At 43.3% G+C, this 27,525-nt stretch overlaps 2 protein-coding genes across 3 annotated transcripts in view; one reads left to right on the forward strand and one right to left on the reverse strand.

The window, feature by feature from the left end:
* adgrl3.1 (adhesion G protein-coupled receptor L3.1) overlaps window positions 1-15,527 on the reverse strand; it is a 170,052-nt gene extending 154,525 nt beyond the window's left edge. Inside the window, exons 1-2 of the mRNA XM_065959108.1 lie at window positions 14,860-15,527; window positions 716-796 (exon numbers count right to left, since the gene is read on the reverse strand). The gene's annotated coding sequence lies outside the window, so the exon portion shown is untranslated. The remainder of the gene's footprint in view (window positions 1-715; window positions 797-14,859) is intronic.
* A 1,865-nt stretch (window positions 15,528-17,392) lies between these two features.
* si:dkey-92j12.5 (multiple PDZ domain protein) overlaps window positions 17,393-27,525 on the forward strand; it is a 49,340-nt gene continuing 39,207 nt past the window's right edge. For both annotated transcript variants that reach the window (XM_065959112.1, XM_065959119.1), the window contains exons 1-14: window positions 17,393-17,731; window positions 18,551-18,665; window positions 19,674-19,840; window positions 21,240-21,476; window positions 21,774-21,842; window positions 21,975-22,097; window positions 22,277-22,360; window positions 23,260-23,367; window positions 23,496-23,598; window positions 23,803-23,894; window positions 24,334-24,547; window positions 24,898-24,972; window positions 25,638-25,717; window positions 25,868-26,014. In XM_065959112.1, coding sequence (XP_065815184.1) covers window positions 18,650-18,665; window positions 19,674-19,840; window positions 21,240-21,476; window positions 21,774-21,842; window positions 21,975-22,097; window positions 22,277-22,360; window positions 23,260-23,367; window positions 23,496-23,598; window positions 23,803-23,894; window positions 24,334-24,547; window positions 24,898-24,972; window positions 25,638-25,717; window positions 25,868-26,014 — 1,515 coding nt within the window. In that variant the 5' untranslated portion in view covers window positions 17,393-17,731; window positions 18,551-18,649. The remainder of the gene's footprint in view (window positions 17,732-18,550; window positions 18,666-19,673; window positions 19,841-21,239; window positions 21,477-21,773; window positions 21,843-21,974; window positions 22,098-22,276; window positions 22,361-23,259; window positions 23,368-23,495; window positions 23,599-23,802; window positions 23,895-24,333; window positions 24,548-24,897; window positions 24,973-25,637; window positions 25,718-25,867; window positions 26,015-27,525) is intronic.

The raw sequence follows: 27,525 nt of genomic DNA on the forward strand, positions 1-27,525 counted from the left end.
ATAAATTGAATGTGCAATTCATCAGGCCGACTCTAGGAGACAGTATTTCTAATTAAAAAGGAGCTCGTAAATTCAACATTTACAAGCTTGTAAATACACTGTAAATAAGTTGGAGTGAGGAGAGGCTTCATGGGCAGATGAAGGTCCGGCTCTGTGGTTATAGTCCTGCTGATGCCCTCCAGGATCAGCATGCTGATTCTAATTCATTTGGTGTATGTTTCATTTTAGTGTTTTTTTGTTTTTTTAATCTGTCTGGGGGGGGGGGGGGGGGGGGGGGTGTTTAAACAACCTATGCTCTTCTACCCTGTTGTTGTTGCACTCGTCCACAGAGTATGCCGTTACATATTCTTTTTGAAGCTCGCTGGGTCATATCTGATTGGATTAGCGGTTCGAGAGGACACATTTGTCGGGCCAATTAGAGCACTTCCTGGCACAGATGGAACCCTGAGATCTCCGGGGAGAACACTGTGGGTCATACTTGGGATCTAAAAAAGCAGAATGCTTACTGTAGTGTAGACAAAAACAGCACGCCAGGTGTGTGTGTGTGTGTGTGTGTGTGTGTACATATAAATATATTTGTGTGACTGTGCCTCAGGCCTTAATAAGCCTGCTGTAAATGAGAATCCATTCACAGTCAGAGTCCCTTGTTGAACATTGAACGTCTTAAATTGTTGAGGGAGTAAGTGTCAGACTTTCAGCCACACGTGTTTCTTACCTGTGATCGTGTGCTTCGCTACGTCAGAGTGAAATGAAACCCCAGAGAGTCACATCTCAATGGCGGCTGGACGTCGTAGTCCTAGAGACAGAGATGGAGAGGAGAGGAAAAGAGAGAGGGGGAGAAGAGAGGGGGTTATTCAAGCTCAGTGAACTGAAGTCCCTGTCATTTTTCACAATAGAGACAGATAGCCATAATGTGTAGTGAATGTGGGGTGCAGTGTGAATAATGGCCCCCTCCTGATTGTGTGAATAGCCATAACCCACTCAAACATAAGAACCAGACGGTTCACAAGCCACTCTCGCCCCCCTGATTGCTTGTTTAGTGTTTGTGTGTCCGTGTGCGCGCTTAAGCGTGCACACTGAGCGTGCATGTGTGTGTGAGTGTGTGTGTGTGTGTGTGTGCTCTGCCTCGTAATGACCTCTTAAGTGTCAGGGTATCAAAGTCTATAATGGTCCATCTCTGTGCTCGCTGGCAGTTTACAGCTAAAAAGCTCTCTCATGCCACAATAACTGGTTTATATGGGTGGCATTTCACAGCCAAATGCCAAAGACACTTTTCAGAAAAAAGGAAATTGTTAGCTCTCTTACTAGAATGCAGAGTGGCAGTTATTCCCCGTTAGACTACCTCTTATATCTTTCTTTATCTGTGTCTTGTCCTTCTGCTTCTTCCCCCCCGTTTTCCATCGATATCTCCCTCCAGCCTTTACTCCTCTTTTTTTCCTCTCTCTCTCTCTCTGTCTCCGGTTCTCTCTCTTCACTCCAAACCTTTATCTCTCTGGAGGGTAAACTCAGCAGCCCCCCCGGTCTCTTGAGGGTTTGTCCAAATATAGTGTGTGTTTTGTGGCTGACATTGCAAATGGCTGTTTGTGTACACTTGGCATGCAACATTTTTATTTTATTTTAAATGTTTATTTATGCTTTTATTTAGAGATAGGACAGTGGGGGAAAGGAGCCAGCTGTCGGATTCAAACCCAAACCACCCACTTGGAGGACTATATACCGTATATGGAGCGACGCACTAATCACAAGGCTTCCAGTGCCTGCATGCGTTGCGTTTTTATACTTAAGGCCAAACAGCATATATCTGTTTGGCCTTGAATTTTTTGTTTCAGGCTCTGAGTTCATTCCAAGGCACAGAAAAAAAAAACAAGTGCGTCCATAAACTGCAATACACACACACACACACACACACACACACACACACACACACATTCATACAAAGTGTCAAAGCCTGGACCTCTTAGGAGCTCTCAGGCAGGGCTGTGCAATAATTGGGTCTATTAGCCAGCACAGGAGGCCATGAGCAATATCTCTATGGCTGGGTGGTCAGACACTGCAACAAAAGAAGGATTCACTATTCTGTGTTTGTGTCCATGCATGTGTTTGTACGCATTCATGTGTATGAATTGAATGAGTGCATTTTATATATATATGTATGTGTATGCATGCACTACAATGCAGCAAAATAATTGCCTGGAGCAACAGAGCATTGGCAAGTTAAAGGCGCTAAGCTTCCCCCCACCTATACGGCACCTTCACTGCTGTCTCCCTTGCTTCCCTACACGTTATACATTATTCACACCGAGCACACTGGTCAACAATGGAAGGATCAATGAATTAGGAGCTGAGCACAAGGAGTGGAGAAAGAAACTAGTGAATGGAAACCGGGGGCGAGGTGATGAAGGAACAAGTTGGTGTAGGGTGGAAAAAAAAAAAGAACAAGATTTTCATTAGGACTCGTTTATGTGAACAAGTCTGGAAAGATCAGATTAAAGATGCAGGCGTTGTAGAAGTCCATGCCTATACATTAGCTGTGCAGTCTTATTTATCCCAACCCTGAGGAGGAATTCTTCATTAAATCCTGATTTTGTTCAACTTTCTTCTAGTAACAGGCCCACAGTTCTCCACATTACCACCACACCAGCATGATTGGCCGATTACGCCTAACATAATCTATGCCGCTTGGATTTTCATATTTTCTATTTTTAATGACCGTTTGGATTGATGACATATTCATTGTAATGCTCCTAATGTTGTTGAGGTTCTGTTTTTAACTGTAAAGCACTTTGAGTATGAATGCTGCTTTATAAATATCTTGCCTTGCCTAACATTAAAGAGCAAAGTGGGAGTTAGTGTACCCTTAGTGTGCAAAGTAAGGGTATTAAGGTTGGGATGGCCATATAGTTGTAGTCCATCCATATTTAATGCATGAGCCTGTAGCTTACATCCAGACCAAGCGGCAACCTCCGCTGTTGAGAAATTAAGCCGATGCAGAGGTGCAAATAACTGCAGTTCCTCAAGAGTCCACTTGAGGCTGCCTCAGAAACCAACAAGTCCGATGTAAAAAATGGCAGCAGAATGTTTTCAGTCTGATGAGTTCGGTCTGAAAAGGTCATTCCTTAATTTGTGCACACACTGTGCTGTGCATACATTTTTCATAACTCATCTATTATGATTATATTAAGGCTTAGAGTTGTGCATAATTAAGGGCGTGGCCAATCTGGCAGATGGGTGCTCTGTAGCTGTTTGCAAGGACGTTAAAAGCTGGCTTTACTCCACCTTCACCTGCCATTTAGGGTTGACCATAAGTTAGTTGGAGACAGTATATCAAACATGGCCACCACCATCGTTGGGCTTTAAAACATGTCTTAAGAAAACAAGGGTGAAGTCACTGAATCTGCGTCCATTTTTATACAGTATGGTCCAGATTTAATATGACCTTTAGCTACATTTAAGATAATAATGTTATTTTCTCTGATCAAAGTAGGGTAGCATTTTAGCTGCCTAACCCTGACAATACTGCGGTTGCCCTGGACGTATAATGGAGCAAAAGGTTTTGCTAAAGCACGGTCACTGAATATTTTACATGATTTTGTTGGACTATATTACTTTTTTTTTTCAAGGTCGCCGGGTAGCTCCAGTTCAAATCACCTGAAGTGCATTAAAGAGGGCCTATGACATCATTTCAGGTGTTTTTGTACAATTACAATCAGTGACTTCTGACTCAACCGGAGAGCAGGGTTTATATTTAACTGTTCCAGTTCACATGAGCGACAAGACTTTGGTCTAAATGAAGGTGAAAGAGGCTCCTTGAGGAGCAACGACGAGGAGAACATCCAGAGAGAATATTGAAGGGTAAATGGTGAACGCTTGCACCACTCGCTTTCAGAGTGGTAGAGCTGGAGGGTGAGGGCGCTGGCTGAGAGGGATTTGTATGCTGAGTGACTTAGCTTGACTGAACAATGGATGGATATGATGGAAAGAGTTTTTTTAAGTCTCTGGGCTCAACGTCTTCCTGAGAAAACAGAATGGAGTCCACATGATAGATGCTGACCATTTTCTCACAGTAAGACAATGGTATTTTCTATTATGAGAGGCAGTGGTCGTATTGATGTCCTGCGTCGACCCCATTACTCATGAGTCCGTTGTATGTAATTAGGATGACGCCACACTTTGCCTTCATGATGCTTTCTCGTGTATTACCCTTTGTAATTATGCTGCAGACAACACATTGCGCCATAAGACACCAGAAAGTGTCTCGACGCCTGTTGGGTGAGATTTATGCCGCTTCCGAATGAAGAAATGTGGTGCCTTCCTTAAAGGGTGGGGTACGCTATATCTTCATGTTGGAACCACAAACTCGCCCGGGGCTTGGACAGATCCAATACAAAGCATAAAGAGTGTGGAGCAATAGTGTGTATGGTCTACCCAGGCGTAAAATTAAAGACTCTTGTCTAAGGGCTTCACATAAATCTTTGAATGAAAGAAAGCAAAAGAAAGAGGGATGAGGAAAGGAGGTATATAAATGGTTGGTTTTGCTGGGAACCCTGGAACTGTAATTAACAATACTCAACCCTGGACAATGGGATGTTTCTATAGACTAGTGCCCAACAAAGACTGTATAAAACATGGGTGTAGTCTCAGTGATGTCACACGTTTGTTTCTGAAGAGGCATTTTGAAGCCAAACGATGGTGGATCCTACATTAGAAATATCTTAACCTAACTTTGAACTAGTAACAGGTGAAGAGGTCCAGTTATAACATGCATAAGGCCTTCTACAAAAACAGCTATAAAGCACTCACCTGTTAGCCGCCTCAACCGAACGATTAAATAAGCAAATGTATAATATTAATAATATGTTTTATTTAAAGGCGCCTTTCAAGGTCACCTTACAAAGCAGAGGTAAAAACAACAAAGTTACAACACATCGATAAAATTAACATTAAAAACCGAAAGGTACAGGACGTAGAGGACGGAGAATGTTCAAACTGAATATGGCAGTTTAAAAAGATGTGTTTTGAGATGTGGTTTAAAAATGGAGAGAAAGTCGATATTACGGATTTGTGGTGGGAGGGAGTTCCAGAGGTGGGGGGGGGGGCAGAGCGGCTGAAGGCCTGGACCCCATGGATACAGGTAGGTATGTATACCTCTTCACCTCAATTTAATCAAAATGGCTGAATTATTAAAAAATGACCCACCGTACAGTATGCATGAATTGAGGAATGACCTGACCCTTTGTTGTGCCAAGCTGTAAACATGTTTATTTATGATGTTAAAAAAAAGGCATTTTAACATGGTTGTTAATGGGACTTTCTGGGCTTTTGGAGCGAGCCTCAAGTGGACACTCGATGAACTGCAGATGCACTTCTTCATTGGCTTCAACATCAGAGGTTGCCACTTTGTAACCCCCCCCCCACACACACACACACACACACACACACAAGGAAAAGAACACACCCCAACATCCTTCTAACCATAAAAACAGCTTACAACGATTGCCTGAAATGGGTTTTACTCTAAGAGAGGTTTCAAAATACCAAATATCATTTATCAAAGGATGCTTCAGCCGCAATAAACGGGCCTTGTCCAATTCCCCCTCACTCTCATCATGATACATGTGATGGATGCCGTCTCATTTATCATACAAATCCATCTGTGGGGGGACACGATCAGAGGGTTCAAAAAACACACGCAAGCACACTGCAGGGCAACAGGCGCACAATTTCTTACATGGTTAGAAAGCAGACTCGGAGCCTGTGTAAGTTATTGCTGCAGGCCCACAGGCCAGAGTGCTGCTCATCTGTCTTGGTGTGACACTATCAGGCTGCCTTGCAAAACACACAGAGGTGGTAAAATGGTTTTATTGCAAAATGTGAAAGATACGTCAGGGACCAATTGACGGGTGCTGATACATGCCAAAGGGACACGGTGCTTTTATCTCAAATGAGCTGTATTGTCCTCGGCTACAGCTGCGAAATGTGCTAAAAGAAGCCGGCAGGTTTGAACAGTGTCCTTACATAGAGAATTATTTAGCAGCCAGTCAAAAGGGGGTTTAACCTTAGGCAGAGTTAGGCACTATAATTACAACTGAGACGAGGCGAGTCAGCTCAATAACATGAAGGGGAAAAACACAAAACCACGCCAATGATGCAAACATACATTACAAGGCCATTGCTCACTCTGCTATGTCCGTTAATATCTTTGCTCCATCAAGCGTGGCCATCTAGTCATTCTCGCCCTCCTTCGGCCTATCACACTGCACCATCAACTAAGCTCCGGATCGATACTGCCCTGGCACATATTCTCACTCTCAAAGACTTGGAATGAAAACACCATTCGATATCAATCAAGATCGCAGCTGTGCCACTGAACAGGCAACAATAAATGACAATATTATCATTTTCTAAAAAAAAAAAAAAAAAATTGCCATCAAGACGAGCGGTCGCATCAACAGAAAAAAAAACGCTTCGAGTTAGATCCATCTTTTTTGGCCTGTTTTATGCTGAAAGGAACCAGATGAGCAGGGAGTGGAAGATGTATGTAATGCAGTTAAAGTAAAAGCCCAGTAAGCAGGAAATTTAAGAGGGGCCTGGGGATGATGGTATTACAGCAGACGCTGATTGTGGACAATCTGCTGAAGAGGGGGAAAGATATGGAAAATATCAGTGGATGCAGCATGGCGGATGAAAGAGGCGTGCAAACACTTAAAAACGCCGGTGGAAAAAGGCAAGGTTGCGACTTGTTTTCTGGAGAATGTCGCTTTTTTTGTTTTCCAAGTTAACATGACAAAATGTGACTGTCGTTGTTAAAGTAAACAGTGCTACAAAAACAATGTCATTGAAAATCAAATCAGAATTCCCCTTCAATTGTCTCGCACACTAAACACAAGCAGCCCCGTCCTTTATTTGCAACACTGAATAAGTCTCTCTTAAACAATGCAGCATTTTTCCAACCCTTGCTGTTAGTTTCCTCCATTGATAAGGAATTCTGTGTTCTACCACGGTACTGGGAGATTTATGCCCCCAGCCCTGTGATGACCTCATTGTTCATTGCCCCATAATTCAAATCTGCTCCGCTGTGTTGCATCACATTGTGTGTGACTCACTTCCAAGCACCCTATTCTCTAAGCGAGCGCGGCCTCCTCAGCACGCTATACCCGATCGCAAAAGACAACACAGCAAAGAATTTACCCTCTTGATACTAGTGTGACTTAACACTTTCATATAATGCACCGCCCGGCCCGCACATACTCACACACACAACACCCTGTTTAAATGGACTGAACTGGGAAGAGGAGAGGAAGGTGGTGGTGGTGGGAGGGGGGGGGGGTGGTGCTATTGTAAATGATTTCCTGTGGAGACCGAAATAATCGGCAAACCTTTGAGTGAGCTCCTTACAATCACTCTGGCCTTGTACACTGATTCTCCATTCAGATCCCTAATGGCAGTGTGTGTGTGTGCCGCTAAATATACAGCTGCAGGCAATGTCTATGTGGGGCTCTCCGTGGGTGTGTGAGCGTGTACATGTATGCAAGCACACAAGTGTTAATGTGAGTGTGTGTGTGTGTGTGTGTGTGTGTGCGTGGGGGTTAGAGAGACTGGTGGTAATTGATGTGAGTGTCTGTTAGAGGAAATGCATGCAATCATGTGTATGTGCATGTGTGTGTGTGTGGTTCTTATTGAGTGGTGACAGCGTGGAGTGGGGCATGGGAGGTGAAGGGCACAGTGGAGACGTGTGGACAGGAGATGTGTTGACTGGAAGAACATTGTTGTTTTTTTTTGTTGTTTTTTCATCCCCTTTGTGAGCAGAAAATAACAACGACTTAGCGAGTGACAGGTTTGAAAACAACGATAGGCTGTGTGTGGATGGAGAAGCTGACAGGAAATGCAGCTGCTCAAACACCAAGTTTTTATAGACAAATTGAGAGCTGATACTAAAGGCCATCTGGGAAGTGAAACAGAGTTAGCCTGAAGGTATAAAAAAACTTTTTATGACATTTTATAGCTTCAACTTAAAGCTGCCATATTTACAAGTCTATTTTTTATGGATCAGTCTTTTTTTTTTTTTTTTTAAAGGAGGTATAGTTATATGCACATCTCATAGGTGCAGCCGGGCAGTGCAAAAACAGCAGACTGCCCGGCCGCACACATGCTCAAATGCCACAAAAAGGAGCCCCCCCCACCCCCACCCCCACCCCCAGGCACTATGATGGCAGGTGTGGTCAAACATCCAAAGGTGAAACATCTTTTGGGTAATTTATTTCAAAATATTCAAATAGTCAAGTGTTCATGCTACAATAATGTCATCTTTTGTTCTTTTAGTCCATTATTTACAGTACTGCATGATTAAAATGTGACCCTTACCTCCCCACTATAGATTGATCTGAAAGCTGTTTGATAACTGCAAATTAAATAACAAAAGAAGAAGAATGCATCAGGTGACACCACTGTAGCGTGACAGACTGCAGAACAGTTACCAAATCCAGAAAAGTCCTTCATTTTATGGTTTGTAAATCCCCGTTTCTTTCGTGGCTGCCACCTTGACAAACACGTTTATCGTTGCCATGGAAACACAGGATGTCAAGTCAAAAACGGCTTCATAAAAAATGTAAAAAATTAGGGATCTTGTTTTAAAAATGTCAACTCAGAGTTTGTTTTAATCTGAGAGACTCACTCCCATGATTCCCCGAAAATCCTCGACATCATCTTATGTTATTGTTTTGATCGAGAGCCCCCCCTGGTGGTGGACTGGACATACTGTGCCTTTAAGTTAAAACTATGATCGTGAGGCTAAGTCTATTAGCTCGTTAATTGAAATTTCAATTATGTGCTATGATCAAGCTAATGATCTAAGATGTACATCCTGGTCCATGTGTGGAAATGTTGCCCCCTACTGGAAAATAAAGTACCAGCGACCACTGATTACTGCAGTGCAGTTAGGATAGGGATGTTTCATGTTTGTGTGTTTATCTTGCAGATTATTTTCTCTGTTTCTACCATCACTTCATAATCATCTGTTCCTTTGTACCACTGGTGCACATAAGTGCAATTCTCACACTGTGCTGCATCACAGTTTGTCATAATCATTTGTTTTTAAAGGCTAATGGATTTGATTAATAATTTGCATAGAAAGCGAGAAAGTGAGATCCAATCCTAAGTGGTCAGTGGTGACGCATTTGGAGAGTTGTTGTTTTTTTTTTTTGGGGGGGGGGGGGGATTCACATTTTATACCAAAAATTACCAGTATCCCTATTGTTTAACTGTGCACAGCATTGTTTTTGTATCACAGTAGACGAGCAGGGTATAAAAAAATCAAAGTGCCTCCTACAGTCATCATTCTCTTGATTTTACCTTCTATAATTGCCTGAAAATAATGGTATAAATGGAGCTTTTCAGAGCCTCTTCAGAGTGGGACGATAAGCGGGACCTTCATCTTCCCTTCATGCTGTTTACTAAAAGCAACATTAGAAGATTTTTAGCTAACAATGAGGCCACAATAAGAAGAAATCGATGACATAGAAGTGGAGATGAGACGAATTCAACTGGTCAACTGGTCAAAGAAAACAGATCAAAGTCGGCCTAAAACCATGCTTTATGTGAAATCTAATGTGACATTGATTTTACGCGCTCTGAGCCTCTCAGTTTGATCTCTCCAAAAGCAGAAGCAACAAATGCTGAGTGGCTCCAAGTACAAGCTATCAGTGTGTGTTTTAGTGTTCGTAATATTCAATATTTGTTCCCTTTTTATGGTGGGAAAGTTAAGTGGGGAAGAGCCAAATACATCATCACATCACCACAATTTTAAGATCCTAATAAATGGCTGTGGGGGTACTTTGAGGATTAATTTACACTGATTGATTTCTCAATCATTTTTTATCCTGTGTGAGATGGATCACAACCCGAGGTCCTAAGGCTTGTTTAATTTGGCTGTTACAAAACTCTTGATTAAAAATTAGATGCTATCAAACCTGCGAGGAGGTTTGAGGACTTTTCACTTTGTACACAGCTTAGCTTTTCCTACTTCTTTCCAGGAGTGCTGAAATGAAAAAAGTAGAAATCGTTATTACTGACACCTTCGACGGGCGAATTTGTCCGATAAACATCCCAAAACACAAAATGTCTTCAATTAACAGAGACAGCAGTTAGATGAGGATTCCTCAATCAAAACTCGTTCAATCGCCAACTTTTTTTGATAATTAATGAATTCATTCAGCCATTTTTTCTTCAACATTTTTTACATTATATGTCACACTGGACTCTGGTGAACTGCCACAAGCATTTCTCAATCAATCAATCATTATTTGTATAGCGCCAATTCATACAAGTGTTATCTCAAGGCTCTTTACAAAAAGTGCAGGGTTAAAGACCTTACTCATTGTTAGGAAAAATGAGATGGTGGGGGAGAGATGGGATAATATGCAGGAAGGATTTCTCCTTTGTATTCCTCGTGTTTCTGTTTTCCACACTTCCTTTGTTGCTGAGGTGGAGGTCGGAGCAGGCCGTGCATGAACGAGGACGAAGGTGGTTTTCTTACATTTTATCACTATGAGAATGAATATGCATGTGAATGTCAGTTTGAGCTACTATCAGTTCACCTGTCTTATCATAAATTACTCAGTTTCAGCACCATATCATCATATTTCATACAACACCAGAGGGTAACAGGGAACCATTTGTGGACCAGCTCTGCTTTGAGCTCGACTTGAAAAAATGATTTTTATTGCTCTGTATTGATGGCAACATGTCATACAATCCTCGTTAATCTAATGCTCGATAGAATAGAAAAGTACAGAAAGCTTTAACAAACTACAGAGAGCGAGAGTAATGTCTCAATTGAACTAAAAAGGGTGGAACGACCTGTGCAATTAAGGACATGTGAACAAAACAAGAAATGAGCCAACACTGGGGTCCCTACGACTTCTATTTGTGTTGCCATGGTTACAGGTACCTGATATTAGCAGTGGGGGGGGGAGGGGGAAATATTTTGGAAAAATTGAGATTCTTATCTTCTGAGATTTTAAATAGATTCATAACTTCCAAATATATATTATATTTTTTTTTTTTGGGGGGGGGGGGGGCTCATCAGTCACTCCCTGCTAAGTGCTAATGCTAGCTCTTTCACTCAGTTAAATGCCAAAATAGAGCAGAGAGAAATTCAGCCAGTTCTCACAGATGACTGGAGTAGATCCTGAAGTACATCCTAATTCAAAAATAGACTTCATGAATCATGAATCCAGAATCGTTTTGAATCGAAAATAGATTCTCAAACCGAATCATGACCCCAAGAATCGAATGGTGAGACACCCAAAGGTTCCCAGCCCGTCCTAGGATAGTTTGATTTTAACTGTGTTTGAAATGCTGTGTTTGTGGCAACCCTTAACTGCAACCACAGCTATATAGCATCGACAGTACCACATATGTTCTTTATCTAATAGTGTGATTATAACTTACTCCAAAGCATTACAAGAATAAGCACTGAGCAGGATTATATCATGCCACTCATGCAGTGATGCACGCAAACGGCTCAGTTAGCAGACAGTATAACAAGTCAATGGTGTCCATTTCCCCTCAAATCGGCTCCAAAATACAGACATATAATAAGGCTGTGATGGTTGGATCAGCACAGCGTCCTACAGCTCCATATTTAGGTTTGAGTAAGACATCTATCTCAGGAGGGTTATTCTAGTCGAGGCTGTAGGAGCAATGAGTCAGTGAATGCCCTGAAATCTGACAGCCAGTCGTCTGCAGCCCGCTTTTCCCTTTTTCCCGAGCATACATCTAATCAGGTAGCGCAGTAACTGCCTAGTCCTCTCACTTGGCCTCGACTTCTAATAGGGATGAATGATATGGGAGGTGAATTTCACACATTAAGAGAGGGTGAACTGAGCTGATAGCTCCAGTCAGTGGTGGAAAGAGGCAGAGAGTCGGGGTTATTCCTTTCAGGGAGGGGACGAGGATGGATGTGTTAACACATGACCGAGTGCTTGAGGTGGATGAGGAAGACGGGGGGGGGGGGGAAGAATCTGGCCTCATTATTTCAATACTGGAGAGAGATGTTCGTCTAGCGCTGGAGAGGAAGGAGGCTTTTGAATTAGGTTAAACTGAGAACGCAAAGTGGGGCTGAGGCTAGGAATGCGAATCATCGCATTACAGCGAAACAGTGCGGAGGAAATTCAACAGCTCTCTGCTTTTGCTGAAACTTCACATTATTATTGCAGCATTTATGATTTGTTTTTTTCCCCCTCACAGCGTAAGCCACGAGAGTGACAATTTATTTGTGCAGGAAGTGGGCTGGTTGTTTCTGTGAGCACGATAAACAGCAGCTTCTGTTTATCTACAAGGCTCTCGGACACAAACCTTCACCTTGCTTTGCATAAATTAACTTAACAGAGAGGATCCATGAAACTGCTAATTCTTTGGGAAACGCTTGTTGAAAATGGTTCTGGGGGGGAATCAGGCTTTAGGTTCTATGCGCCCACTAAACAGAATTAATTGCACGAGTGTTGAAGTTAGACTCTCTAAGGGAAATAGAGACTTAAGTAAGAAGCAGTTACACTCCTTACACAACTGATTACATGCCTGCTCGTCTTAATATTCCAGCCTGTGTATGTGATCGTTATCGTGCGCCTGCACTGGATCATGTTGTCTGCAACGGTTTATTTTCATTATCTCAAGAATTCAATGAGCACACAAGATGTTGAACATATGATCTCTTATTTAACCCGCATGCTGCTTCCATTACAGGGTGGGATTAAGTTTCTGGAGCCATCAGAATCTTAGGCAAATATTTTGTTACGTGTGCAGCTCTGAGCCAGAAAGTCAACCGTGGGTCAATCAAGCAGAACAATCCGAATTAGCACGGCCCCTCACAACGTGATCTCTGTACCCCCCCCCCCCACCGCAACAAGGAGCTATGTCTTCCCTGTGCATCATAAACAAGTGAAATGAATCAGTGACCTAATTCAAGTCGGACAGAGAGACCTACAGTCAGCAGAACGCCTGATTGCTGCCGTTGCACATTACACAGCTTTAGGTGCTGCGATGATGTCACCGCTGTGTGGGTGTCATAACTTTATGTGACCCGGGATGATCTTTGAAAACGCCATGCGTTCATGGTGCGATGTCTGACAAACAGTCTGTGGCTCTCCAGAGAGCCTGTCAGAAAAGGGAAAAGCAAACAAAAAAAAAAAAAACACACCCACTGTTGCTGCTGCAAGTTTGGACACGGAGGCACAAATACTTTTTTTTTGGCAACATTTTCTCCACTGTTAAAAAACAGATAAACAACTCGTCAGGCACCTACAGCAGAAACTACAGCTTTTGGACGGCAAAATGCAATAAGTTATGTCTTTCTCAAACATTTAAAACAACTAATCAATTTTAAATATAGAAGCAGGAAACTCGAGGAGCACTTGGGAGACGGACAGATGCACTGATGACAGATGATTTAGTGATATTCATCTCATCCACAAACATAATAATCTCCTTGGAGACCGGCCTGTGCTTTAACAGATGCTGCTGAAATGGCAGCCAAGCAAGTCAATGTACAAAAATCTCCAACACAAACTTACAGATAACTGCCTACATTGACCAGTTTTTTTTTTTCCCACCTGCTCCGTGGATTCCTCTGAGACATTCTTCTTAAGTGCAGCACTGACAGATGAGTCAACATCTTGTCAACCACTCCAAACCTGCAGAGCCCACATCCACCCTTTAATACCACACACTGTACAATGAGAGCTACACTGAGTTTGCACACAGCACCTACTGCTGCTGCTACAGCCTCTTGGACGCTGAGAGTATTCCGAGTTCGCAGCCTTCAGACACACAGCTAATGATTATTGAGGGGCTCTTTGGGGCATTTATTACAGAGTCTGACCACTTTTGACGAAACATACAGTTCAGTATATAAATGGAGCACAAAGGATGATGCCACTGAGGCTTATTGCACAGAGCACACTGAACATCTAATGGTATAGCGCATAGCTAAAGCAGGGACCTGTTTTTTTTTTCAGTTTAGGTCAAGATCACAGAATTGCGCAACCTTCAGTTTCGTTTTCATCTGCACATCAAGGTCATCTGGTCACCTCTTCAGTAAATAAGAGCCTATAGCTTTCACTCCTGGAGCCGCATGATTGACGTATCCTGGGGGGGGGGGGGGGGGGGTGCACTGGCCTGCTAGATGCTCCTTTTCTTTCAGAGTGGCTGGATTTTACTCAGACTGCGGCTGACAACCCCGCACAGCCCCAAAATAGGCGAACTGCATTCCTATATGCTCCAATGACAGCGACGTAAAATAGGACCCCAAAAAAAAAAAAAAAAAAACCTGAGGAGGTGAGCACTCCGTGTATCTGTCATCCAATCCAGGCAAAAAGCATTGCGCCCTGCAGTGAGGATGGATACGCGGCTCCAGAATAATAATTATGTGTACACCTTTGGCCACGGGATAATGTGATCTTATTGATTATTTGCCCGGGAGGTAATAGGTAAGTATTTCTCATTTATTTATTTTTTTTTGCCTGGGCGACATTTCACATCCGAGCGACGCCCATACAAGCCACAAGTCACTGGACCATCATGTGTGCAAATACCAAACCTTGTATTACATTTTATCCCCCTCGTCCATTAGGGCCAGTTTCCGCGTCCCCCCCCCCCCCCCCCCTTAAGTGAAATAATGGCAGGCCACATTCCCATGGGCATCCGTGAGAACCAAAGTCAGCGCTGTTATATGGCTTTCAGGGGCAGTGTCAGAGGCAGACACAGGTTGACACATAACCGAAAGGTGCAACAACAAAAAAAAAGAAAACATCAACATCATGTGTGCAGGGGGAGAAAAAAAAAAAGAAAAGAGCGGATCCTTACCGTATCAGCAGTCGCAGCGATGTAGGCGCATATACATATACACATCCAGCGCACAGAGGAGTCAGGAATAACCCTTTCTGCGCTCTTTTATACAGTCCCAAAACGGCGTAGATCTTGTTTTAGAAAATTCCTGTCGATGAATAAATTCACTGGGTTTGGCGCCTCCACTCCGTGTCTGTGGTTTCTTCCTGGAGCCGCAACAAAAAAAAAAAGAAAAGAAAAGACGTGGGTAAAAAATTGGGGATGGAGGTGTAATAAACCAATAGCTGCGTGCTTAGTATCCCGATGAGCGCTCACACGGGAGGATGTAACATGTCCTTCCAAATGCACTAAGTCCAGTGAAGTGCTGGAGGAGGACAGAGGCGTATCGCTCTCTCTCTCTCTCTCTCTCTCTCTATCCGTCAGTCTGTATCCTTCACTCCCTCCCTCTCCTTCCTCTCTCTCTCTTTATCTTTGTCGGCTGCCTCTATGTTCTTACTGACTTCTGCTGAAGTCCACAGACGCAGGGCGCAGCGGAGCAGAGGAGCGTGGTCAACACGGTGCGAGCGAGAGAGCGAGAGAGAGAGAGAGAGAGAGAGAGAGAGAAGGGTCAAGAAATGACAAACCAATTTGGAGGCGCGGTGGATGCTCGGTTGATCGAGCGCAGCCCGGCGAGAGGAGCGTCGCGTTTGCAAGGCGGGCGGGGAGCCGAGGGTGGAAGGAGGTGCTGGGGAGGAGGAGGAGGGGGGTGGGGGGGGGGGGGGTGATGATTCCAGCCTGGGGGATGCAGAGAGAGGAAAGAGGGAGAGATGAAGTGTGTGGGGGGTGTCTGGTGGAAAACACGGAACTGGATCTGGCTCCCAAATCTCTGGACCGAGGGCTCCACCTGCCGTGAGAAAGCACACAGGGGCGCCCATAGTTTCAACGGCAAGTCATTTCCATAAGCCCCATTAGACCCCTCACTGCATATGATTTACACAAGAGAGGCTCCTAACTGAGAGGTGCAAGCCATGAACTGGCAAACAGCTGCTATATGGCACCTTTAGGTGACAAGTTGTACTGTTACGTACCATTCTCAGCTAAATTTGACAAGAAAGAAAAATGGCGAATAAAATGTGTTTTAGTTTCAATGGACCTCAGAAAAATTTTAGAAATATTTTCACCTAATTATAGCCATGAATTTGTATTTATTTTTGTTTATTTATAGGCTAATGAAGATCACTTTAATGTATTTTGGTGGGGATTAATTGTGACCTAATATAATATAATAATATAATAATTGTAAACCTAATATAATCCATAGCCAGGCAACACAAGAATACAAGGCAAAACAAATAGTTTATGTATTTTGTTGCCGCCTCCCCCGTGTACCCACAATGCCCTGAATGGCCACTAGGAGGCGCTCACAGAAACCCCCAAGAGAACCGAGAAGAAATGACAAAATAACTGCTGTGAATATCAGGACGACACTTCGCCAGCAGATCATTTCATTTTAAGCTGCTTGGTGCATAAAAAGGGGGAGTGTTTTGGTTTTTTTTTTTTTTTTTTTACTACACCAGATAAGACTAACGTAATCTAAAGAAAACCTTAAATGCATTTTACCTGCTCACATTGAACCAGTCAAGTTGACACAGAGATAGTTTTTGAGATAAGCGAGGATAACTGGGAAAGGGGTAAAGCTGACTTTCTATCGCGAGAACTCGTTCGCCACTATTCTGATTCTGATCGATTCTGATGCACGTCAAGGTACGGGTGCTCCGGGGATGACAGTCAAAAAGGATATCCGCGATTTTTTTTAATTATTTTATTTTCTTAGATAAAGGGACATCACGTATATAAAACGAAATACCACAAGAGACAAGCACATACAAACAAAAAATAAGAAAGAGGTAAACTATAACTTTACATAGGGGTATCAAAAAAACAAATTAAAGTACTATTTTTAGATTTTTTAACAACTGTCCAATGTTGTCTCTGCTTTTCTGTATTTCAGTCCATGTAATGGTTGAATAAAGTGATCCATTTCTATTCTGAATTCCTGAATTTAAGGTATGTTTTTTATGTGGATGTGATACTTCCCATACAAAATTAATAAATTCGAGATTAATATTTTCCATTCCACTATTTTTGTAGAACAAATGTATAATTTTCCTTCATTTCAACAGTTAAGCCAGTCGTGCTTTGAACCCTCTACATTTTACCAAAATATGGATCATGCAATAAGTGACAAATACGGCCAATAAAGATAAATATTGTTGGAAATGACGTCACCAAACACGTTAACCTGGTCAAAATAGCTTCAAAAATAAAAGGGGGGAAATTAACTAAAACTTCTTAACATTAGCCTAAATGTCACTGTTTTATTTCTTTAAAAGAAAAAGTAGAATAAAAAGCATTATGTTGTGATTTTTTTTTTTTACATGTTTTTCTCTGCTGACGTATTCTCGCCAGAGATCGTTGGCCTTGTTGACTTGTTGACTTTTGTTTTGCTGCCACTCTGATATTCATAATAAAGAGTTATTGACAGCCTTTCTCTTGACATTTGTGTGTTACAGGATTATCTGAGGCTAGTTCCTTTTCCCATAAGGGGGATGAACCCTCTGTCCCTGAAGATCACTGCGTGACATGCGCACTTGCACGGAGCGCTCACAAGCCGCGGACACAATGCTGGAAAAATAAAGCGCACAGCTTGCTTCTTGATATGTTGCCGACCTTTCGATAAGCTGCTATGACTTGTCCCGTCAGGAGGCTGTCATTCTCGGTATTCGGCGCACGTAAACTTCCCCTGCGGACTGTTGGAGACGGTGGATGGTGCTGTGCTTGGAGCTGAAGTGGGTGGGTGGGGGGGGGGCGGTGGGGGACCTGTTGATAGCCCACCGGCGCTGCAATGGAGGTGAGATGAGGCTTTACTGCGAGCGCTTCTGAGCTGTCCATGATGTCCGTCTGTTCGTCACAGTAATAGCTCTAATGCGCCCCGGTCATTTTTAAAGGAATTAACAATCTGCCTTCCACATTACATATCAAATTAGTTGCTAATGGGGCTCTGTAATTACTGTAAATCATTTATCTGTAATGATGTTTTTTTTTTTATTCTGCAGCAGTCACTATCGCTTTAACATCAACAGGTATAACATATAGATTTCATTAGGCTGCCGTGAAGGGCATATAAGGAGTGCTATACCTATCAAAGGCTTCTTATTAGATTTCAGATGAGACGCTGTCATTTCCAGCTCCATCGTTTTGCAAATCAAATCATGTCATTGGCATCATGCTTTGATGCTTTACAGGCTTCCCCCTCTAGTCGTCAGAAATGGTCTGGAGGCCATGTGTCGCTGCTAATTATCATCAGTGGCTGATAAAGCCTTTTGGAGAAGATTTAAATCCTGCCCTAAAGAGCTTAAGTCCACAAGCAAGGTGCTTGCAAACAACCACGGCCAAGGCCTCGGAAGAGAGAGGATGTAGAGGTTAAATGATGCATGCTGCAGAACAGATGTTAAATATCACATGTTGCTGTGTTGTGCACAATGTGTTTTGTTGAAATAATTAAGATAAGTGTTTTAAAGGAGAAACTTCACCCTGGTTATGTTTAGTCAACAAATATGGTGTCAATTTCTGCAGATACACTGTCAGAGAAAAGTGAGTAAACGCTTTAAAAGGTCACATTAAATCAGAAATCTCCTGGTTTTTTTTGTTTGTTTTTTTCTTGTTGCAGGTGCCGAACGGAGAAGAATGACATTTAACTGAAACAAACAACAACAACAAAAAAAGAAGTCCCAAACGAGAACACTTCAGCTGAACAAGCCGTCAGACTATGATGGAGATCATGGGTAAGTGTGTTCAGCGAGCGGGCCGATGTGTCGACTTGCTTAAAGCCTGATATGTTCCAGTAACCTCAGTTAGACTCTCCCTTACCTCACTTAGACTCTCTGTCACCACCATCATCAGAGGCTTAACAATTAATGTGTCCGGCAATGGCAGCTGCGGCCAGACAGGAGGAGGGGGTGGGGGGGTGGGGGGGGGGGGAGAGAGCGACATGTGCAGGTGGCAGAGCACTCGCAGTCTGGTCGATGGGCAAAAACTTTGTGGTGAAGAGTTTACAAGGTCGTGACCCTCTGCCACATACAATTACTGCGACTGTGGCTTGCGCTCATTAGCGGCTGCTCCACTAAATAAACAAGGGCAGTGTGTCCTGACGCAACCTCGGAGATGTAGCCTTTGCTTTTAAGTGCTGCACATTGGACATCACATCCTCATTTAGCACTATCTTCATAATTTCCTGATTAAGTCTTTGCCTGCCTGCAAAAAGGAACATTTTGCTTCAGGGTTGACCACGGGTGAACTCAAGGTTTTGCAAGCGGGGAAGTCAGTAGCTTTGCCCAGAAATTGAAAAAAGGACAGGAATATGAAAACATTTAAAAAAAAAGAAAAAAAAAAAGAAAATATGAAACTGAAAAAACTCTCTCCAGAAGCCATAGTTCAGGGATATTTGAATTCAAATCCTATTCGCTTAAACCTCCAAAACACAGATTGTTTTTTTTTATACTTATCAGACTGTGGATCAGTTCTGACAGAGGCTGCTATATTGGATTCAAATGATAGATGTTGTGGGGTTTTTTTTTGCAAAAAATGCACTTTGCAAGACTTCAGAAAACGTCCTTGATTTCCTCCGTCGGTCCCAGTTGAGTTTTTGATGTTTTTTTTAAACGCTATTTTGAAAGGTCTGGGGTTTTGTGTCATGGTCTGCCCCCAGTAGTTAGCTACGCCATGTAGAAGGCAAAACGGGAGAAATGCTGATTCTGAATGTCACAAATGATATACACGCCCTCTCCCTGCAGATGCTCAGCGTGCCTTGGAGGCTGTGGAGAGGCTGCAGGCCAAACTGAAGGAGAGAGGCGAGGCCCCCGCGCAGGAGAAGCTCTCCCTGCTGAAGACGGTCCTGCAGAGCCCCCTGTTCCATCACATCCTCAGCTTACAGCAAGCTCAGCAGAAGCCCCCGGCGAAGGTACAGCCTGAGTGTGAGCGCGTGGGCGTTTCGGGTGTACATTGAATGGTGGCGAAAGGAGCCGGAATCGCTCCCAAAATACTGAGCGCGGGAACCAAACTGGATGAGTAATCAGCTTACCTAAGCTTATCACTAAAGCCCTGAGAAAGAGAGAGAGAGAGAGATCGAGTTAGAGAGAGGGAGAGGGGGTGGCAACGCATCACGTCTGGGGGAGTTTTGCAGAAGTCATCTGTAACTTTGCCCATAATTTGTGTAGGCAATATGGTCGCCCGGATTTGGCAACCTGCGGCGGCTTATGAACGGCGCCCAAACAATGACTTATGTGCTCCATGACAATCCTATAACACATGTACATTATCTGTGCGCATGGTGCCGAGACAAATATGGTCACCATCAGGGTATTTAACCTGTTTGTTTGCGGTAACCAGTGGCTTTGTAAGTCTGTTGTTGCCGTGCTGTAATAGGCTAAACCCCAAAAGCACCACAGATCTGCATTATTACATTAGCTGAATGTGTGAGCCTGGAGTCATTCAGCGCCTCTGCATTCCAGGAATACACGGCACTGGATTATAGGAACCGCTCCTGGATTTGTTTTGTTTTTTTACCAGCGCAAGACTCTGGCAAAAAGTTTTCATGAGTTGTAATAAAAATCCACAAAGTTTTTTTTCTTTCCTTTTGTGCATTAAATATAAGTCTGCAAATCAAAGGAGTGTGCATTTTTGCTCATTAGTATTTTGATAGTGCTCTTGTCTTTTTATTCCACTACTGCTATTTTAACAGGTGTCAAAGTTGTACGAATTGAAAAGCACACGGATCAGAACTAAACACCTTCTGAGACTTTCGCTTTCCACGCCTTCAAACCAGGGGGGAAAAAACCTTATAAGACAAAAGGGATCAGTTTTTGTGGGTTTTAGGGGGGGTATTGAACAGAAAGCGTTTTATCTCAGATCCTCGTGTTCCTGCTCTGCTATCTTCTCCCTCCCTGCTCCGTTTTAAAGCTATCTTTCTGTACTTTCTTTTCTTTCGGCTAACACACATTTACTCTCCCCTCTCTCTCTCTCTCCTCGCTCCCTCTCACATCTTTCCTCATTGTCTCACATGCCCCCTCTTTTTTTCCAATTTCTTTATCCTTTCCATTTCCCTCCATCACTCTCTCACCCTCATCCTATTCCTCCTTGTCTCCATATCTCCCTTCTTCAATTAATGTCTCCACCTCTCTATCAATCCATTTCCCCATCTCTTTATCTCCCCCCTCCTTGCATCCTTTCGACCCTCCTCTCACTTGTCTGTTTTCTCCATCCCAACCAATCAATCTCTTTTACTTACATCCCCTCAATTTTTTTTTACACTCCTTCTCCCCCCCATCACTATCTCTCCCATCCCCTTACTGCTCTGTCAGGCCATCCAGGCGAAGGCGGTTTCCAAATCGGTTTCCATGAACTGCGGCCCCTGCCAGGGCCCGACGCTGAGCCTGAAAACCCTGAGCCACAGTGACTCCTACACGTGGGCCATGGAGAACCGACGGCCCAGCACTGCCAGGTCCCACCACAAGGACAGCAGCATCTCCTCTCTGGACTCGCAGGATCTGGCCTTCTCGGACTTCTACCAAGAAAACTGCATTCAAACTGAATCGCAGGTGTGTAAAACATGCGTCATAAAATAAAGGATCGTTTTAGAAGATTGTCGTAACAAGGAGTGATTTATTCTCCTCCTTCCGTGGACCAACCCAGTTTCTCTCGGCTGTTAAATATGACCCATTGCTGTTCTAAATGTCACGTTTTACATTTGAGAGTATAAGATTTCATTGTCAAACTGAAGCACAGTTGGATATTATATCGTCTCAGGGTTTCATTTGATCGTAACAGGCTGCTCGGCTAACTCAGTGTCACTTCAGGTTTGCCTTTGTTTTACACATGGCGTTTCTTTTTTTTAGTACTGCACGCCGCCCAGGATCTCCCGCACCATGTCCATGGGGAGAAACCTGTCTGCTATCGCCCATGAGGTACAGAGTGACTGTGGAGCTGTGGATGTAGATGAAACATGTGTAACACAGCGTGAGTTCGCTCTGTTTATGCTGTTAAATCGGTTTTTGTAACGATTGATTTTCTTTTATTGTGCTTGCTTGCCGAGTCAGAAGCGTCATGTGGAAATGATCGAGCTGATCAACGACGGGAAAGGTCTCGGTTTTGGCATCATTGGAGGGCGCAGCACAGGGGTCATGGTCAAGACGATCCTTCCTGGTGGAGCTGCTGGACGGGTAAATCCTCCACCCACACACCTTAACTGTGAAAAGCTGGTAAAAAAAAAAATCTCAGAATTTAAGTTAGACTAAAAAGTTTGATTCCACTTATACAGAATGTCTGTCCCTTAAATATAGGGTAGAAACACAAATGAAACAAGAGTCAGGTCACACTGAATGTTTTCCATGTTCTTCAGGATAAGCGTCTGCGGAGCGGGGATCAGATCTTGCGTATTGGAGATACAGATCTGGCGGGCATGAACAGCGAGCAGGTCGCACAGGTGAGGTGTTGTTTGTCAAAATTGTCAAAAGTGAAAGATAAGTCCAGATGGTTTCCACGTCCATAATGGTAATGCATCATTAGGGTTCACAGTGTAAACGTTACTGCTTTAATCCTTTGAAAGCTCAGTTACTTCCACAGAACAGTTCAGAGAAGCAGAGGTGATTTGTGAGTGTGACTGGTTAGAGTCTTCTCTTTTGTCAAATGAAATACATAGAATTAATAAAAAAGTGTTCATAGTCTCAGTGACGTCACTGAAGAGGAATTTTCAAAGCCCAAATATTCCATATTGGAAGTGCTATTCCAACTTACGATCAACTGAGTAACAGGCAAAACATTCGAGCTGAGGCGGGCCTTAAAGATACAACGCACCCACCTGTCAATCAACTCAGACATGCCCTTCATTATGCAAATGTATGAATAAACCTTAGCCTTGTTATACCCCCCCAACAAACACACACAGTCGTTTTTGAACTGCCGCGCCGAAAAACAAAAATATTGCACCATTCTGTTGAATGAGCTCATCATTGCCCCTTGTGGCCATTTTGTGAAAAAAACACTTGTTGTAACTTCTGCTCAGTAGAGCACCTATGTGTGTGTGTGTGTGTGTGTGTGTGCTTGCCAACAGCATCAGCCTCATAGACTGTACAAAAGCCACTACAGAGAAAAAAAAAGATGCTCCGACTAGAATACACAAAAAAAATCAGATTTGTGATTTTAATGTTTGTATCGATTTGAAAACGTCTCCTGTGCATTCAGTGACACATTTCAAAACGTAGCTTATTCTCTCTCTTTCCAGGGCAGCTGTCTTTATTCAGAGTTCGTGTTTTATGTCATTTTGTATTCATGTCACACACTCGTTCACGCTTTGATTTGTTCACAAATGACCACCTGGCTCAGGTACTGCGAAACGCTGGTAGCAAGGTGAAACTGCTCATCGCCAGGGATGTAACCAAGGACAACCACCTTTCCTCTCCCGCCCTTGGCCAGGACAGCTTAGACGACAAGGTTTGTCCGCGTGTTTCTGAGGGTGTGTGTGTGTGTGTGTGTGTGTGTGCATGAAATATCAGATGTTTAATGAGAATATAAATCCGAAAGGTGTGCATTAAACGTTTCTCTCCATGCTTCTCTTCCAGCTCAACGACTTGATTGATGACTACGAGTTCACTGTGCAGTTCACTAAGAACAATCGAGGCCTGGGATTTACCATTTCTAGCTACATAGGTGACCTAAACTCAGGTAATACAATACCCACCAAGTTGTAACTTTATGAAAAATGAGCCAATTATCATCATCCCAGGCTAAGTTTATGTGAGCCACTTGGGAAATAACAAAACTGTTAATAACACCTTCCTTATGTGAGGCATTATTCATGATTTCTGTGACTACAGCAACACTTTCCCAATTAATGCTAACCCTGTCTCTGATTGATCTCCTCTTCAGTCTACAGCGCCGGTGTGACAGTGAAGAGCATAGTGAAAGGCAGCACGGTGGATCAAGATGGACGCATCCACATCGGAGACATCATTCTGGCTGTGAGTTCCACTAAATAACAGAGAAAGGTTTTTAACTGTGCTCTCTGTTGACAAATACCTTGTGTGTTTTTTCAAATATATTCTCTGCTGAGCCGTAACGATTTTTTTTGCAACTAGAAATCTGCACAGTGTGCAGCTTGGAGTCGTTTCATACTCACCAATTAGGGTCCGTTTCAGCTGATGAAAGGGAACAACTTTAGTATTACTTTTACTTTGTTTTAGAAGCAGCCTTTCTTGACCCGTGCGTTCGGTTTTATTCTAGTTCTATTTTGATTACTATTGATTTTTTATTGTATTTACCTGTACTTTCAGTACCTCAATTTCTTGCAATCTATCAATAAAAAGTTTGCTTCTGTTTCCTTCCTGATTGTTTGTTTTGTTGTTGTTTTTTTCTTACCCCCTGCTTCACCATCACTTGTCCTTTTTTTTTCCTTTTTAGGTGGACGGGACGAGCCTGCAGGGCTGCAGTGAGCAGCGTGCCATGGAGGTGCTGAGGAGGACCGCTCCCCTGGTCAGGCTGAAGTTGCTGAGGAAGGCTGTCCGTCTGAGTCACATCCTGCCGCCCGTCCCCCCGCTGCAGCCCCTCCGACACTCGCACAGCTTCCACGAGGGCAATCCCTACAGAATGGGCCTCAACAAGATTCAGGAGACAGGTGCTTTGTCCAAAAAAAAGGAAATGATTGTCTCACTGCGATCATGAGGGGATTGTTTTTGAAGTAAATGAGTTAAAAGATGATTTAACCGTTTTCACACGGGAATTCATCCTGCAACTAATTAACCACAGATGCTACCTGCACTGTCTGTCTTAAATACATCAAATTACAATTAAAACATTTTGTTGATTTCATTTTGCCTGATGATGAACTTAACCACCTTGTGCATGTTCTCATCTCCAAAACGTCAGCTTGGGATTTCTAATCATGATACTCCTTAACCCGAGTGCACGCGTGTGAGCGTTTGGATCTTTCCATGTTTTGCTCAAACACGTTTCCCCGTCTTCCAGGAATCTGCTCGCTGCGTGAAATCTCCCGGCGAGCGGCATATGCCAACAGGCGACCCCGACACGACTCCAGGAACGGTACGCTCGCTCCTTTTTCCCATACTGCACCGCAAGTCTGGAACTGGATCATGGGACTTAAGTCTGATATGCTGATTGGGCTCAGGGAAACGGCACTGTGGCAGTGAAGCGTGCTCTTTGATGAGAGTCTATTTATAGTGCTGTGCAGTCATGTGTTTATCCAACTCATTCAGCTCATTCCAGATGATTCGTCTCTCTCTCGCCCCGCCTGCATATCTGGCTTTATTTAGACGAGGATTTTTTCAGGCTTGATTAGAGAGCACAGCCAAATAAGCCCTGATTGCTGCGAGGCTTTAATAGATGAACAGGAAAACATTAGTTTGCCAAGACATCACAAGATGGTGGGTTGCAAATGTATGCATGCGTGTGTGTGTGTGTGTGTGTGTGTGTGTGTGTGTGTGTGTGTGTGTGTGTGTGTGTGTGTGTGTGTGTGTGTGTGTGTGTGTGTATGCGTGCCCCTCTCTAAGTAGATGTGGATGACATCCTGCTCTGCAACAGGAAGGATTATGATGTCTTATATCTTTATAATGCAGAGGTGTTGGTCTCATTTCATTGGCTGATCTAAGGAAAGGATGTGGATGTGTGATTTATCCCTGTGTGCATACCTGTTTGTGTGTACATGTTTATGTGACGTCAGGAGGTCTCTGTGTGTGCTAATTTTACAGGTGTGAAATTGACCCCAGCTGAGGAGCAAAATCTGAGGAATAGGTGGCAGCATGCAGTCGGGCCACGATATGAAGTCATCGTACGTCCGTCTTTAATGAACATTTGACACGGAATGATTATTGATCTGACTTCTTAGAAATACACTCCACATCCTTCTTACCCTATATGACTTTTATCCTATTCCTATGTTTCCCTCACATCCTTTTTTTTTTTAAAAACTTTTTTGAAGGTGTGTCATCTGGAGCGTTACGCCGAGACGAGTGGCCTCGGCATCAGTCTGGAGGCCCGAGCAGGTCACCACTACCTGTGCTCCGTTTTACCCGAGGGGCCCGTCGGTCAAAGCGGCAAGATCTTCGCTGGAGACCAGATACTTGAGGTGACCTGCTGATACCCAACCATGATCTGTGCAGGACTAATTATCTATGAGATGTAAAAAACAGATTATCTGCAGTTCCAGTTGCACTTTCATTCAAACAACTTGCAGTGGTTGTTCTTTAAAAGTGTTAAATGTGCACGGCTGTAACCCTGCAATGGAAGTTATCTGTTAGACAATAATTAAGTCATCAGTTTGAGACTTAAACTTTGAACGATTTAAGATAGTTAAAGACTTTTTTTCTGCAGACACAATCTCAATGGCAGTACAGTGTGCAAGTTTCCCCTCCAGGCAACACAAACAGTCATGATATGGTGGGCGTGAGGATGTGTTGCCTCTGTGCATTTGTTCTCATACTGTAGAGTGAGAGCTCGCCCTCCTCCCCCTCCGCCGGGGCGAGTTCGTGCACCCACACGTATCACTCATCATGATTAGCAGTCTGATTAACTTTTTCGACGTACGCTCTTTTTGCTCTCTCTCTATAGAAGACGCTGGATACTGCCTCGTGTGCCCTGCATATCTGTGAGCCCAGCATCTGTAACGCAGCTCAACCCTCTGATCTCTTTCAGATGGCAAAGAGAAGCTATTGTTCCTCGCTGTATTTAAATGAGCCTCGCTCGGTTTATTCGCCACTTTCAGATTTAATTGTTCTCCTTGTGGTTTGATGTACTCCGGTGGCTAATTGCTGCATGATACCCAAAACTGAAACACCACAAAAATATCGACTTTTAGGTCTGTCTCTCCTACACACAGACGGTCATAGAAACCAGATTTCACAGAGACTTAAATGGTCCATATTATCTAACAAAGATTATATGCTATGGCTCGATGTGATGCGGTACCATATGATATGCTATGATACCATTCTGTATGATTTTGTACAATACCATACTGAATGGAAAGGTACAATATGATACTGTATGGTATGATAAGATGCAGTACTATGCAACACCACACAGTATGATGCAGTACAATACAGGATTGCACAATATGATACGATGTGGTACAATACAATACGATACATGTGACACTAGGGCACGACTGATATATGGTCATATCGATATTGGGGAGAAAAAAAATCTGATACCGATATATCGGCCGATATCTTTCTTCGATCTGTTTTCTCAGATCTTTAGAGATGGATATACTCAATTATTGTGTTGATCCCAAACGGCAGCCTCCGGTTTTGAAAAATGAAGCCAATTGGTAAAGTTCCAAATCCTGCAGTACGTTGAGTGTCCACTAGAGGCTGGCTGCAGGAACACCGGAAGTCACATACACACCACAGGCAAAAAAAAAAAACAGTTTTTACAGCAGAGATTAACGTGTTTACAGCCTGGTACGAAGATAACAAATATGTCTGATTAGTTGTTGTCGTCATGGGCACACACTGTACGGGGGATTCATTTTTTTTATAACACATCCGCATTGATTTTATGAATGATATGTGTTATTCATAGTTAGGCGTGTCGCTTACATGATTGACAGGTGGGAGCGATGTAACAGTTCGCCAA

Source organism: Labrus bergylta, chromosome 1 (genome assembly GCF_963930695.1).
Source record: "Labrus bergylta chromosome 1, fLabBer1.1, whole genome shotgun sequence".
In the NCBI taxonomy this organism is placed as follows: domain Eukaryota; kingdom Metazoa; phylum Chordata; class Actinopteri; order Labriformes; family Labridae; genus Labrus; species Labrus bergylta.